This window comes from Apteryx rowi, unplaced genomic scaffold, assembly GCF_003343035.1.
Source record: "Apteryx rowi isolate R43461 unplaced genomic scaffold, aptRow1 scaffold_1091, whole genome shotgun sequence".
Taxonomy (NCBI): Eukaryota; Metazoa; Chordata; class Aves; order Apterygiformes; family Apterygidae; genus Apteryx; species Apteryx rowi.
In genome coordinates, this window is record NW_020447299.1 from 85,617 (window position 1) to 97,278 (window position 11,662).

The 11,662-nt window shown below is 62.1% G+C and overlaps 1 protein-coding gene across 12 annotated transcripts in view; it reads right to left on the reverse strand.

Moving 5' to 3' along the window:
- Positions 1-1,822: 1,822 nt before the first annotated feature.
- TCF3 (transcription factor 3) overlaps positions 1,823-11,662 on the reverse strand; it is a 74,024-nt gene continuing 64,184 nt past the window's right edge. For 3 of the 12 annotated variants that reach the window (XM_026072772.1, XM_026072709.1, XM_026072701.1), the window contains 7 exons: positions 11,223-11,296; positions 10,501-10,704; positions 9,267-9,390; positions 8,346-8,508; positions 7,140-7,378; positions 2,942-3,086; positions 1,823-2,479 (listed from right to left, as the gene is read on the reverse strand). In XM_026072772.1, coding sequence (XP_025928557.1) covers positions 2,944-3,086; positions 7,140-7,378; positions 8,346-8,508; positions 9,267-9,390; positions 10,501-10,704; positions 11,223-11,296 — 947 coding nt within the window. In that variant the 3' untranslated portion in view covers positions 1,823-2,479; positions 2,942-2,943. Of the gene's footprint in view, positions 2,480-2,941; positions 3,087-3,641; positions 3,869-7,139; positions 7,379-8,345; positions 8,509-9,266; positions 9,391-10,500; positions 10,705-11,222; positions 11,297-11,662 lie in introns of all 12 variants that reach the window. The other 9 variants (XM_026072788.1, XM_026072746.1, XM_026072779.1 and 6 more) reach the window with 7 other exon arrangements.

Consider the following 11,662-nt stretch of genomic DNA (forward strand, 5'->3'; position numbering starts at 1 on the left):
CAGGTGAGCAGCAACCGTGTTGCAGGACTGCAGGGACCACAGCGACCTTTCCCGGGAATCAAGCTGGCACCTGCCGGGCTGCCGGGTCTCACGCGCACAGAAGCGATGGCCGGAGCGGCGGTTGCAGGCRGAAAAAGCCAGGAGCGCCCGACACCTCCAGAGCTCCAGTCGGACCTTGCCGAGTGCGGGGGCAGCGTCTGCGCGAGGCACAGCAGGGAGAGGCTCTCCCGTCCCCGTCCAGCTCTCGTAACCGGCTCCTGAACGTTTCCAGCAAGCTTCGTTGGAGCAAAGAGCAGCACCAGGAGGTTATGCCGAAGCCTATGGGTGCTAGGACCAAGGGACCTAATCCTGCTCGCCAGTCCTTTCCCCGGGCCGAAGCACTGGCAATACAGCTTTCCCAGGAGCGCAGGCCGGAGAAGCAAAGAGGAGAGAGCCGGACCCTGCTGCTGGGGCTCCCGAGCCTACGGTAGACCCTGTCCCCATGTCCCCTCCGGGCCGGTCCCAGCACACAGCGCTCCCACGAGCCCCGACCCGCACAGCGGCAGAGCCGGGCACCAGCCAGCCCCCGTCCGAGCGCGCTACAGTCGCTGCCGAGACGGAGCTCCAACCCTCCTCGCGGGAGCCGAGCCCGGCTGCAGGCAGAGCAGGGCAGGGCCGGGCACAAAACATCTTGGAAGCCCTTTTGGAGAAGGGGAGGGAGAAGGAAGGAAACAAAAGGCAAATCGCGGCGGCCGCTTTCCCGTTGCGAACTGCAGGACGTCCGCGGCCGCTCAGCCTCGCCGAGCGCCTCCGCATCCGCGCTGCACATCCGCGGGGCGCTGCCGGGGCTCTTCCTCCCGAGGAAGCCAGGCCCTCGGCCAGCTGCGCAAACGGGAGCTGCCTGGAGCGACACTGGGAAGCCCTCGGAGAGCCGGGAACATCGGCTGCACTCGGCTTCCGGGAGCATCCCGCTGGGAAAGGGCGCTCGCCTGCTCTCCTGCCTTGCCGACACCGCAGGTGCCAGCGGCCGTGTCCCCCTCGTGGCACCGTGGGAAGAAGGGCGGCGTGCCGAGGTCACCCCCGAGGACGCTTCGGAGATGCGACGGCAGGCGTAAAACAAACTGGCAGCACTTCCGACTCGCCACTTCCAAACTCCAGGCGACGGCGGGGAGAAGCCGTGTGGAGCCGGAGGGATCGCAGCTGCAAATGCCGGCTGCGGYGCGCCGGGGCCGGGAGGCAGCGCGCACGCGAGCTGGTCGGCCCTGCCGCTCCCCGTCCCGCTGCCCCGGCTGGGGCTCCGCGCTCGCTGCCCGCAGCCAGCGTCGGCAGGTCCGTCCGCTCCAAGGTCGCCGGGCTCCGTCTGCCGCCGCTGCCTTTGCTCCGGCTGCCTCTTCTCCGTCCTTCCAGCTTTGTTCGGTCGTCTTTGTTCAGCTCTCTGCCCCGGCAGCGCCTCCAAGCGCGGGCATCCGCTYGGACGCGTGGGCAAGAGGCGTTTTGCTCCCACCTGGGTCTTCTCTTGCATCTCYGCGTTGCTTCTTCGCTTACCCCGAAAGCGCCCGAGTCCCTGGTTTCTCTTCCGCTGCCCAGGCCCGCTCTCTGCCGGCGGCTCGTCCTCCCCGCCGCGCTGCTCCAGAGACGGCCGCGCTTCGCCTCGCCTCCCGCGCAGGACCCCAGCCTCCGGCCTCCTCCGGGAATTCCTTGCGGAGACCCTCGATGGACCTCGGATACGGCCCGGGAGGAGCCGGAGCGCCGCCCAGGGATGCTGCTCTAACTTGCTTTGCTGTTTAACTTCCTTTTCCCAAATCAGAAGTGGCCAAAGCAAAGAGATGGTGAATTCAGCACATGAGTTTGTTTGTTTGTTTGTTTTTATAATGGAAGGTACAAGCCAGGCAAGGAAAAATATCCCCTCGCTGTGGCTACATTCGCTTTTAGTGGCTTTCAGAGCCGAATCTGAGAATTCCTCTCTTTATATCCAGTCTCTCTTAATACAATTTTAATATTCTGGTTGATCCTAAAGATGCAACGTTAACTATAGAAACAGCAGCAGAAAAGCGGGGGGTACAAGACATTTTTTTTTTTATACAAAAAAAAATTCTTTTCGTTGCTTACAAAACATATGCAAAAGAAGCTAAAAAAACCAAAAGGCATTGCTATTTGTTCTACATAAAAAATCTCATAACTAATGTTCTTTTTTTTTAAAAAAGAAATATTAAGCTTAGGCACAATTTTGCTGCTGGCTGCTTGTGAACAAGCCAAGAGAACACGCCACCCCCTCCTAACTGAGTGATATGTATTGACTGTTCCGCACTTTATACTTAAGGCAATTTTTTTTGTTTTTGTTTTGTTTTTGACAAAGTGTTTTTTCCACCCCTTACGTCATGCCAGGATCCGTCCACGTGTGTCAGTATTAGCAGTACTAAAGTTTATGGTTCGAGAAGGTTGCAGGTCACACCGAGGGTTTTCTTCCTACAGATCTCCGTATCCAGAGGAACAAAAAGACCTACAAGGAAAGCAAACACGCGCGAGCGTAAAAATGGGAGAAACCCGAAGGAGAATGAAACTATGGCCCGCACACGGCCGGGCAGAAGCTCCGGGTGCCCGCGGCTGCGGACGCTTCGCCCGCCCGAAAGCCGGCTGGCCTGGGCACGGGGCTGAGCTCAGCCCTCACCGTCCCCAGCGGGCAAAGAGAGGGTTGGGGACAAAATAACCCCGCCGACGGGTGACACGCCAACGAAACGCGTGAGCGTGTCATTTAACGCAGGCTAAGTTAAGGATGCCCGACGTCCGCTCACGCTGATAGCCGCCCCGCCTGGAAATGCTAAGGGCTCCGACGGCCACAACTGCGCTGAGCTGAGTCAGTCCAGCTGCCGCCGAGCAAGGAAAGCCGAGCGGGAGCGGAACAGCGCTCCTCCTTCCGGCTCAGTGCGGGAGGGCGCTGCGGCCCCGGCGCGGAGGACAGTACCTTTACATGTGTCCGACGGGGTTGTGACCATCTCCTAGACCGGGATGCGAAGCTGAAAGTGTCATCTGGGGATCTCCTACTACTCCGGACACTTTCTCCTCTTCCCGACGTTTCAAGCAGGCTGCTTTAGGGTTCAGATTGCGCTCTAGGCCAAAAAAGAGCAAGGGAGGGAGGGAGGGGAGCTCAGTCGGTGCGACGGCCTCGCGCGCGGCAGCAGCATCCGAAAGAGTGAGCGAGGACGGAGTCCCAGGACGGACACACGGTACCACGCGAGCAAACCACCTCGGTGCCAGCTGCTCTTTGCCGGCTGCTCCTTGCAGGGGCTGCGGTAACTCTGCCGGACCCCTGCCAGAGCGAAACCCCGCGCCCGGCTGAACCACCACGCCGATTTAAACGTGCGCTCGCTTCCAGAAAACCCCAAACTGCCTCAGCCAGCTCTCGGAGTCGAGGACTGAGTTTTCCAAAGCTGCTTAACGGGATGCAAGTGCCAAAATCCCCGTTAAGCCCCCCAGGAAAGGGACGGAGAGGGTTCGAACCCACCCCGGGGCGGTGGCTTTGGAAAGCTCAGCCTAGCGCGCGGGGCCCCCAAGGGCGACGCGAGCAGGAGTCACGACAGAGATGCAACGCGTCCGCAGAGATCCGGGGAGAGGGGGGGAGGAAGAGAGAGGCCCCGAAAGGCTCCTGCCGGCTGGTACCATACCTCGTACTTGCTGCTCCAGGCCCAGAATGACCTGCACCGCTTGCTGTAGGATGATCAGTTTGGTCTGTGCTTTGTCCGTTTTTAAGTGCATCTGACACATGCGTCCCAGTTCTTTAAAGGCCTCGTTAATGTCCCGCACACGCACCCTCTCCCTGGCGTTATTGGCCATTCTCCTCTCCCGGTCCCTCAGATCTTTGTCCTCCAGTGACAAGGCCTCGTCTGTACTGCTGGGTTCACAGCACCAAGGGATTAGTCAGGGGGGTGGCACCGACACGGGGGCCATTAGTTGCCGTGCTGGTAGTGCCGCTGGTGTCCGCTGGGAACGGCTCAAACGGCCTCGCTTYGCAAAGCCAATCGCGGCGGGAGCGGCGGCGCGGTCCGCTCGGCCCCGTCTGGGATGTCCGGCACTGCCGCCAGCCACGTTAAGGTGCTGCCAGCACGGGGGGGGGCGCCGAGGGTGCCCCCACGCAAAATCTCGCCTCCGTTTTCGGCCGAAACGCCAAAGTTTGGAGGGGCTCGGCCACGAACCTTGGGGGTTTTTCCCCCCTCTCCGCCGCGGACGGACTTTTTTCTTTTCGGCGGAAAGCCAGCGCCTCTTTGGAAGATTTTGTTCAAAAATCCAATTGGCAGCAAAGCCGTCCGGAGGGAAACGGTGCGCCCCGTCCTACCCCCGACACCCTCTTACAGGTGGGGAAGCGGCACCGAGGACGGGAGCCAAGCGCCCCTGGCTGCTGCCGGGAGTCGGTTGCAGCAGCCCAAACTCAATCCAGGTCTTTCAACGGAGCCAAAAAAAATAAAACTCAGCCTGGAAGGGGGCGAGTTGCTCTTCCAGGCGCGGTCGGGAGCTCGGGGACCCCGCGCCTGGGCTGTGCATGGTCTCCGCTGCCGTYGGCACCACGCGGGTGCCCGAAAGCGGCAGGAGGAGGGAAGGCAGAGCCGTGCTGGCAGCATCTTAAACCGTGGCGTAGCCTGCAGCCCGGCCCCTCCACACCCCCAATTTATTACTGCACAGACGACCTTCTCCCCCAGAGCAAAAATTCTCCTAGGAAAGACCCCTATCTCAGGAGGGTCCTCGGGTGAGACCTCACGCTCGGACAGACCGTGGCCTGCGGCTCCAGGGGAACCGCGCGGGTTAAGCCTTCACCCAGGAGGGGCCGCAGAAGCGAAGCCTTCCTGGGGTCGGAAGAGCYTCCAGTTGGTGCCCAACCGCGCGGAGGGGAAGCGAGGGCTCCCCAGGTGAGCCTGCGCGGGCTGGCGGGTTATGCACGGTCCCTGCCTGCATCCTGTCCTCGCTGCCTCGTCTTTGCCTGCATCCTCTCCTCACTGCCTCATCCCTGCCTGCATCCTCTCCTCGTCCCTGCCTGCATCCTCTCCTCGTCCCTGCCTGCATCCTCTCCTCGCTGCCTCGTCCCTGCATGCATCCTCTCCTCGTCCCTGCCTGCATCCACTCCTCGTTGCCTCGTCCCTGCCTGCATCCACTCCTTGCTGCAGTCCCTGCCTGCGCGGCTCCTTGCTGCCCTGTCCCTGCCTGCGCAGCTCCTCGCTGCTCCGCGTGCCCCAGCGCTGCACCGTGACCCTCTCTGCGGTGCACCGGGGATGCCCTGCGGGAAAGGAGATGCCGCCAGCCTTCCCGGCACCCCGAACCTGCTCACGCTCTCGCCTGGGCTGGACCCCGGCTCATTCCTGCCGTCTGCTCCGCACGAACTCTGGCAGCTGCGATTCCCGGCTGCCGGCTTCCTGCCAGCAGGGCTACGGCTCCGACAGTGCCTTTCCCATCCCAGCTCAGCAGGACGGAGCCGGTTCCCCGCAGCAGGCGAGCGCTGCTGGAGGCGACCAGGTTTGCATGGCAAAGCCGGGTCCCCCATGTTACAGAGCACGCGGTGCCTCTGCCGCTGACCCGGGGGGCACCGACCTGCCTGCCTGCCTGCCCCCCTCGCAACGCCGCCCTCCCTCTAAGCTGCTCCTTTCCCTTCGCACCTCGTTAGCTGCCTGACRGCGATCAGGAGCCCGGCTCCGCACGCCGGCGGCCCCCAGGGAGCCGAGGGCTCCCCCCTGCGCTGCTCCTCTCCTGCAAAGCGGCCGAAGACCAAAGACGCCGGAGGAGCGACGTCCTAGCTCCCTGCGCTAACGTCCGCCGGCAGCAGCGCGCGGGGCTCGGCTTGCCGCCCCGGCTGCGGCCGGGAAGGGTTTAAAAAGGGACAAGCGTGGGAGACCAAAGTGAACACGGTGCCAACTCTGTCTAGCCCCTGYCCCCCCGCCACCCTGCGGCTCCTGCCTTGGTGAGCAAGCAGCAAGTACAAGGTAGAGAGTGGGACCACCGAGAGGTCACGGCTGGGGACTGTCTGTAGGAGATCAGAAAGAACAGAATCAAAAAATAAAAATTCAAAACAAAAAAAATAAAATAAAATAAAAGGAAGGGGAAATTAAAAAAGAGACAGGAAAAAATATACATGTTATGAAAGGCAAAAAATTACAAACTGAAGAGAGGCACAAAGGACTCCAACATCAATGCAACAGCAGAGGCCAGCAGAGAGGAGCACAGCCAGGCACAAACCACGGATTCGTGTTACAACAGCCTCTGCAGAGAGAAAGGGGGTTAACCTGCCCCGGACAGCCCTGCCGAGCGGGGGCCGCGGGGGAGCGGGAGCATGCACTGCGGGTTACGGAAAYGAAGCAGCAAAATCCTCCGCGGCTCGGAGCAGGAAGCGAAGCCCTCCGCTTCCCCGCCGACCGGGCCACGGGCATCGGAGACGCGCTCGGCCGGGGGAAGCGCGCGGCGGACGAGACGGGTTCGCGGGTGCACGCGCGCAGGAGGGGAGCGAGCCGAGCCGCTCTGCTCCRCGGCCCCGAGCCCTGCTAGGGATGGGCGGCGTTCCCGCGTTTCGCTGGAGACCAGCGACGCCCGCCCGGCTCTCCGACCGTGGTATTTCCAGCCTTGCACGGCTCCAGCAATCGGCAGCGGTTTGCCRGCCGCCCGGCGAAGCCCCGGGGCGACTCGGAGGCACGGGGAGAGCAGAGGCCCCGCGCCGAGCGGGCGTGCGTGGAGGAAGGGGGCGACTTTCACTGCTGCCGCGGGGAGCAGCCCTCGGAGGGACGTCGGATGCGTGTCCTCCTCTACGAGATCGCTTCTTTTGCTGGCCGGCCGGCCGAGCAAAACGCCGGGCTGCGGGAAAGCTGGAGCAGCCTCCGCGTGAAGGGCTCCTGGGGACCGGCGCGGGAGCGCAGCTGCCCCCTCGGGGACCGGCATGCAGCACGCGCGATAGCAGGGGGGGGGGGAACAAAAGAGAACAGCAGGAATGCAAAAAAGGAGAAAAAAAAAAAGGAAAAAGGAAAAAAGAAAAAAAAATAAAAAAGGACATTAAGGGCCTTGGGACTCCAAGGCCACAGGGGAGAGAGACAGTGCGAGGCACCACAGCACATGTCACAGGAGACAGACAGACAGACAGCCCCGTGCCGATCAGATACGTAAAATATCACCACTCCGGGACCCTCACTGACCTCTAACTTGTTGCTCCAGGTTCAGTATGACTGATACGGCCTGGTGTAGGATTAGCAGTTTGGTCTGCGGTTTTTCGCTGTTTAGGTGGAGTTGGCACATGCGTCCGAGCTCTTTAAAGGCCTCGTTGATGTCACGGACCCGCAGGCGCTCACGGGCATTATTGGCGACCCTCCTTTCTCTCTCTCTCTCGGCTTTTTGCTCTGGGGGAAGAAGATCGTCCTCCTCATCCTCATCTTGACTAATGGTTTAAAATAAGAACGAGACAGGGACATTCCTCGCGTGCACTCTCAGCACTGGTCAACTCACAGCAAAGAAACACATGTTCAGGCACCGACACACCGAGCCACGGGCACGGCCGAGCCGAGCCGAGCCGGGGCGCTGCGCCCCGCGCTGCCCACCACCAGGCCGTGCCGGCCCCGGCACGCCGCGTCCCGGTGCCCCGCGCTCACACACAGGGACATGCAGTGACTTTGGAGAGAAGCAATTTAGTCTCTTCTTCTTCTTGCTCTTTTTTTTTTTTTTTTTTTAAAAAAGAACAAACAAAGAAACCACAAAAACATGAATACGGCCTGAGCTTGTCCTCAGGAGATCCCCCGGTGGCCGCCGGGAGAAGGCGTGGGAGAGAGCAAAGGGCTGGCAAACACTGTCACAAGCTATTGTTTCGGGAAGACAAAGCCCTCTGCCGCCAGGGCAGGAGCGGGCTGCTCCCTGGCACCACGGCATCGCCCCCGGCGAGGTCTCTGACGCGCTGGCGAGGCTGCAGACAAGCTCGTGTGCTGGAAGGACTCTTCCCCGATCCGCTGCCACATATCGGGCCGGATGTGACAGAGGATACGGGAGCCCCGAAGCAGAGAGCAGAGACAATTCCAAGCGGGGAGGAGGCCGGTCCCTGCCTGCCTGCCGGTCCCGTCCCTGYGTCCGCAGGGTGGCAGGGTCCCCTTCCCCGGCACAGCACGGCCCAAAGCGCCCGGGGACGGGGAAGCTGTGCCGGCTCTGCGGGAGGAAGGACACGGCGCTGCCGCGGCGCGCAGGCGCTGGCAGGTCCCCGCGGCAGGACAACGGGCCACCGCCTGCCATGTCCCAGGGGCACCCGCTCCGTCCGCGGCGGGCAGGCCGCGGGGGAGCCCAGCACCCGGTGGGTGGCCGCGGCTGGATCCCAGCCCCAACGCCCCCAGACCAGTAACAGAGTAAGTGAAGGGAGAGACCTGTTCAAAGAGCACCTTGTTCTGTTCCGGGAGGGTTTCAACTCCTTCTTCTCCTCTTCCGAGTTATCAGCCACCGAGGTGTTCTCCTCATCCTCCTTCTCTTCCCTCTTTATTTCACTGGTTCCCGAGGAGACGCTGCTTCGCCCCAGCCCCCCTGACAAGCCTGCAAGGGAAACAGAGCCGCACACGGCGTTGGAGGGGTCCGACTCGCCCGGGATGGGGCAGGGAGGTCCCTTGGGCCCTGCTGCATCTCCAGCCCCGCTGACCCCAGAGGCTGCCGGCGCTGGCGTTTGGTCCCCATCGGCTGGAGAAAGCTACAGGATCCGTAGGCCCAAAGAGAGCCGCTGCAGCGAGGATCACGCCAGGGAGATCCCAAAGCACCGCCGAGGTCGCTGCCTGGCACGGGGCGGTGGGGACGCTGCTGACCCAGCTGGGACCAAATCCCTTCGTACGGGCGACTCACTCGTCTAGACCCACTGCCCTGAGGACAGCATGAAGCCCTCTGCTTCTGGACTCCTCCAGATACCTCGCTAAAAGCAGCCGGGCCATGGAGTGTGTGGGTCCGGCCAGCAAGGGCCAGCTTGAGAACAGACTCATCCTGCATAGCCAAGGGTGCCGGCTCTGCCCTGCCAGTTCATCTCCTCCCGCCTCTGACGTCCTCCAGAGTCAGAGCCCACCTTCCCCTCGCAGCAGAGAAGGGCCCAGGGGCTCTTTGCAGCCAGCAGGAAGGGTAGGAACATGCAGGTCAACCAGAAGCCATGTCAAGGACCTCTGAAAAGGTACAGCACAGGATCTGCCCACCAGCCTGCCACAGGGAAGGACCCCAACCAGCCCCTGGACCTCTGCTTTGCGGAAAGCCCAGGGTGCAAATCACCCCGGCCGCGGGCGAGACTCAAGCGTGCACACGCAGAGCTGCCTTACCGCTGTATGTGTCTTGCTGCCTGTTGAGGTCAGGGAGTGAACTGGGCTGTGACGGAAGTGTGACATGGTTGTGGAGCATGCTGGGGTTGCTGGACAACCCATCTTCAGGGTGACCTCCTCCCACCTACAGCAGAACAAGCAGAGCAAGCCTTCAGGGGTGGAAGTGTCACGGCCAGCTGGCACCGAGCGCGCTGCCAGCCACGCAGCCGGAGCAGGGGACATGCAGGAGGGAGCCAGCCTGCTCCAGCACCCATCAGCGCTGTCCTGCCATGGAAGAGCTTCTCCCTGCTCYGATGCAAGGCTGGTGGGCTGGAGAGGACCTCCTGGCCAGGCTGCTCGCTCCGTCTCTATCAAGCACTAACAATTCCGACCAAGACTTCTTTGGAGGGCAGCCTCCCCACCAGGGCCACCAGAGCAGGGGCATCTCAGCAGCATGGACTTGGCACCTCCCTGAAGGGCCTGGGTGCGGAGGCTGCAGGTCAGGCAGCCATCCCGAGCCTGCACGCACACCGAGGCCATGCTACGCTGTCCAGGAACGGGCAGGACAGATCTAGCCCAGCTCCAAACCCTCCCGTTTCTGCAGCTGGGGCTGAGAGCGCTCCTCAGTTTCTAACAGAGGATGCTCCTCTTCTTCATTGCTTAGCAGCAGAGTCCGGGGAGCTTGGAAGCGGAGCCCGTCTGGTTCTCTTGAGCCTGAATTAGCTCTTAGGCATCAGTGCTCCAATAYGCGGAGGAGGACGCGGTGCCTGTCCAAACGGGCTCCAGAAACGCTGGAGATACTTGGGTGTCTGCACCCACGGTGCTGCCTGGCACCTCTCCTCCTCTCTGCATCCCCCGGGGGCTGGCTCGAAACTGTTTTGAGGGATCTCCATCCCCGTTACAGGGTAAGATCAAAAGCTTTCRTCACCTCTGYCCCCACAAKAAGTGWCAGTCCTGACATGAGGGAACCACAYGCGGGTCTTGTACCGGGGGAGCTATCAGTGTGGATTTGACCCCATGCACTCGAACGGGGCAAACTGCCTTTCAGTGCGAGTTACCATTTAGATCTATCATCAGTTGACCCAAGCTGAAGYTGCACCACATCAGGCTACTCTCAAAACAGAAGAAATGTCCCTCTGGCTGCCAGCGTTTCAAGGGGACAGGCTAGTCCCCTTGGGCCCACGCGCCCGTCCCCTGCGACGTGGCGCCCTGGCTCCCGCACGTCCCCCTGAGCCCGCTGCATTCCCGGACTCACCAGGCTCGGATGCCTGTTTCCCAGGGACATGACCGAGGTGGGGAAGGCCTGGCCCAGGCCRCCCACGGCAGCGCTGTGAGCGGGCGCCGAGCCCAGCAGGCCGTGCATGTCCCCGTGATTGCTCGGCATGGTGGCTGTCTGGCCCACGGCGTGATTCCTCAGCACGTGGATGGCTTCGTCCAACCTGTCTTCCATTTTGTTTTGCTGGAAAGAGGGAGAAACAGGTTAACGCCGATGAAGCCAGCGGCCCGTTGCAGCATCTCGCTGGCTCGCCTAGGGCTTGGCGCGCTCCCTGCGTTAAGGAGTTGCTGCCTGCAATCATAAACTTGGCTACTGTGAGGCAGCAGATATGGGGAGAAACAACATCCCAATGTGGCCAGAGCCATCCTCTAAAGGCAAGACCACGGCCAGGGCTTATACAAGCACGTCTGCTCTGAAAAGGGAGGCAGAAACCAGTGCAAATGTGTCAGGCAGGGCCAGATCTGCAATGGTGTAAACGGGCTGCAAGTTGGCTACGGGTGCAAGGCAGCGTCTCTGCCAGCAAGGCTCCGGACTTGGAGAACGAGGTGCCCAAAGCTGCTTAACCCCTTTCGACTAAACATCTGTCTGCACCCGTAGGTCCTCGGTCTTTGGGGAGGASAGGAGCTTACTTGGCCATTTACCGCCAGATGTGCGACGGACAGCCAAGAAAGCCAGCGGGGAGATCTTTCGGTGACACTTACTAAAGTGTGGAGGCTCCCTTCGTAGCTGGGAGATAAGGCACCCTGTCCGCTCGCTCGCGACCACTGGGAAGTGCCTGCAAAGAAACGGCGAGAGGTTGGGACCGGGCGCGCGGGCTGGGTGCARCAGCCGCTAGGTGGGGCTGGAAGCCGGGCGAGCGCGGCACCGCACACACCACCCACGCCGTGCACCGGCTGCCCACGCTGCATGGGGGCCCACCACAACGCACCTAGGGCTGCGCGGGCCGGCTACACCACGTATGGGCCGGCCACGCCRCGCACGGGGTCGCATGGAGCAGTCAGGCCATGCACGGGCTGGTCACACCACGCACGGGGCCGCACGGGCCGGTCACGGCATGCACGGACTGGCCGCACCGCGCACGGGCGCACGGGCTCCTGCTGGGCCTCCCCGCAGCGAGGCCGCGAGGGGTTGCAGCGCGATC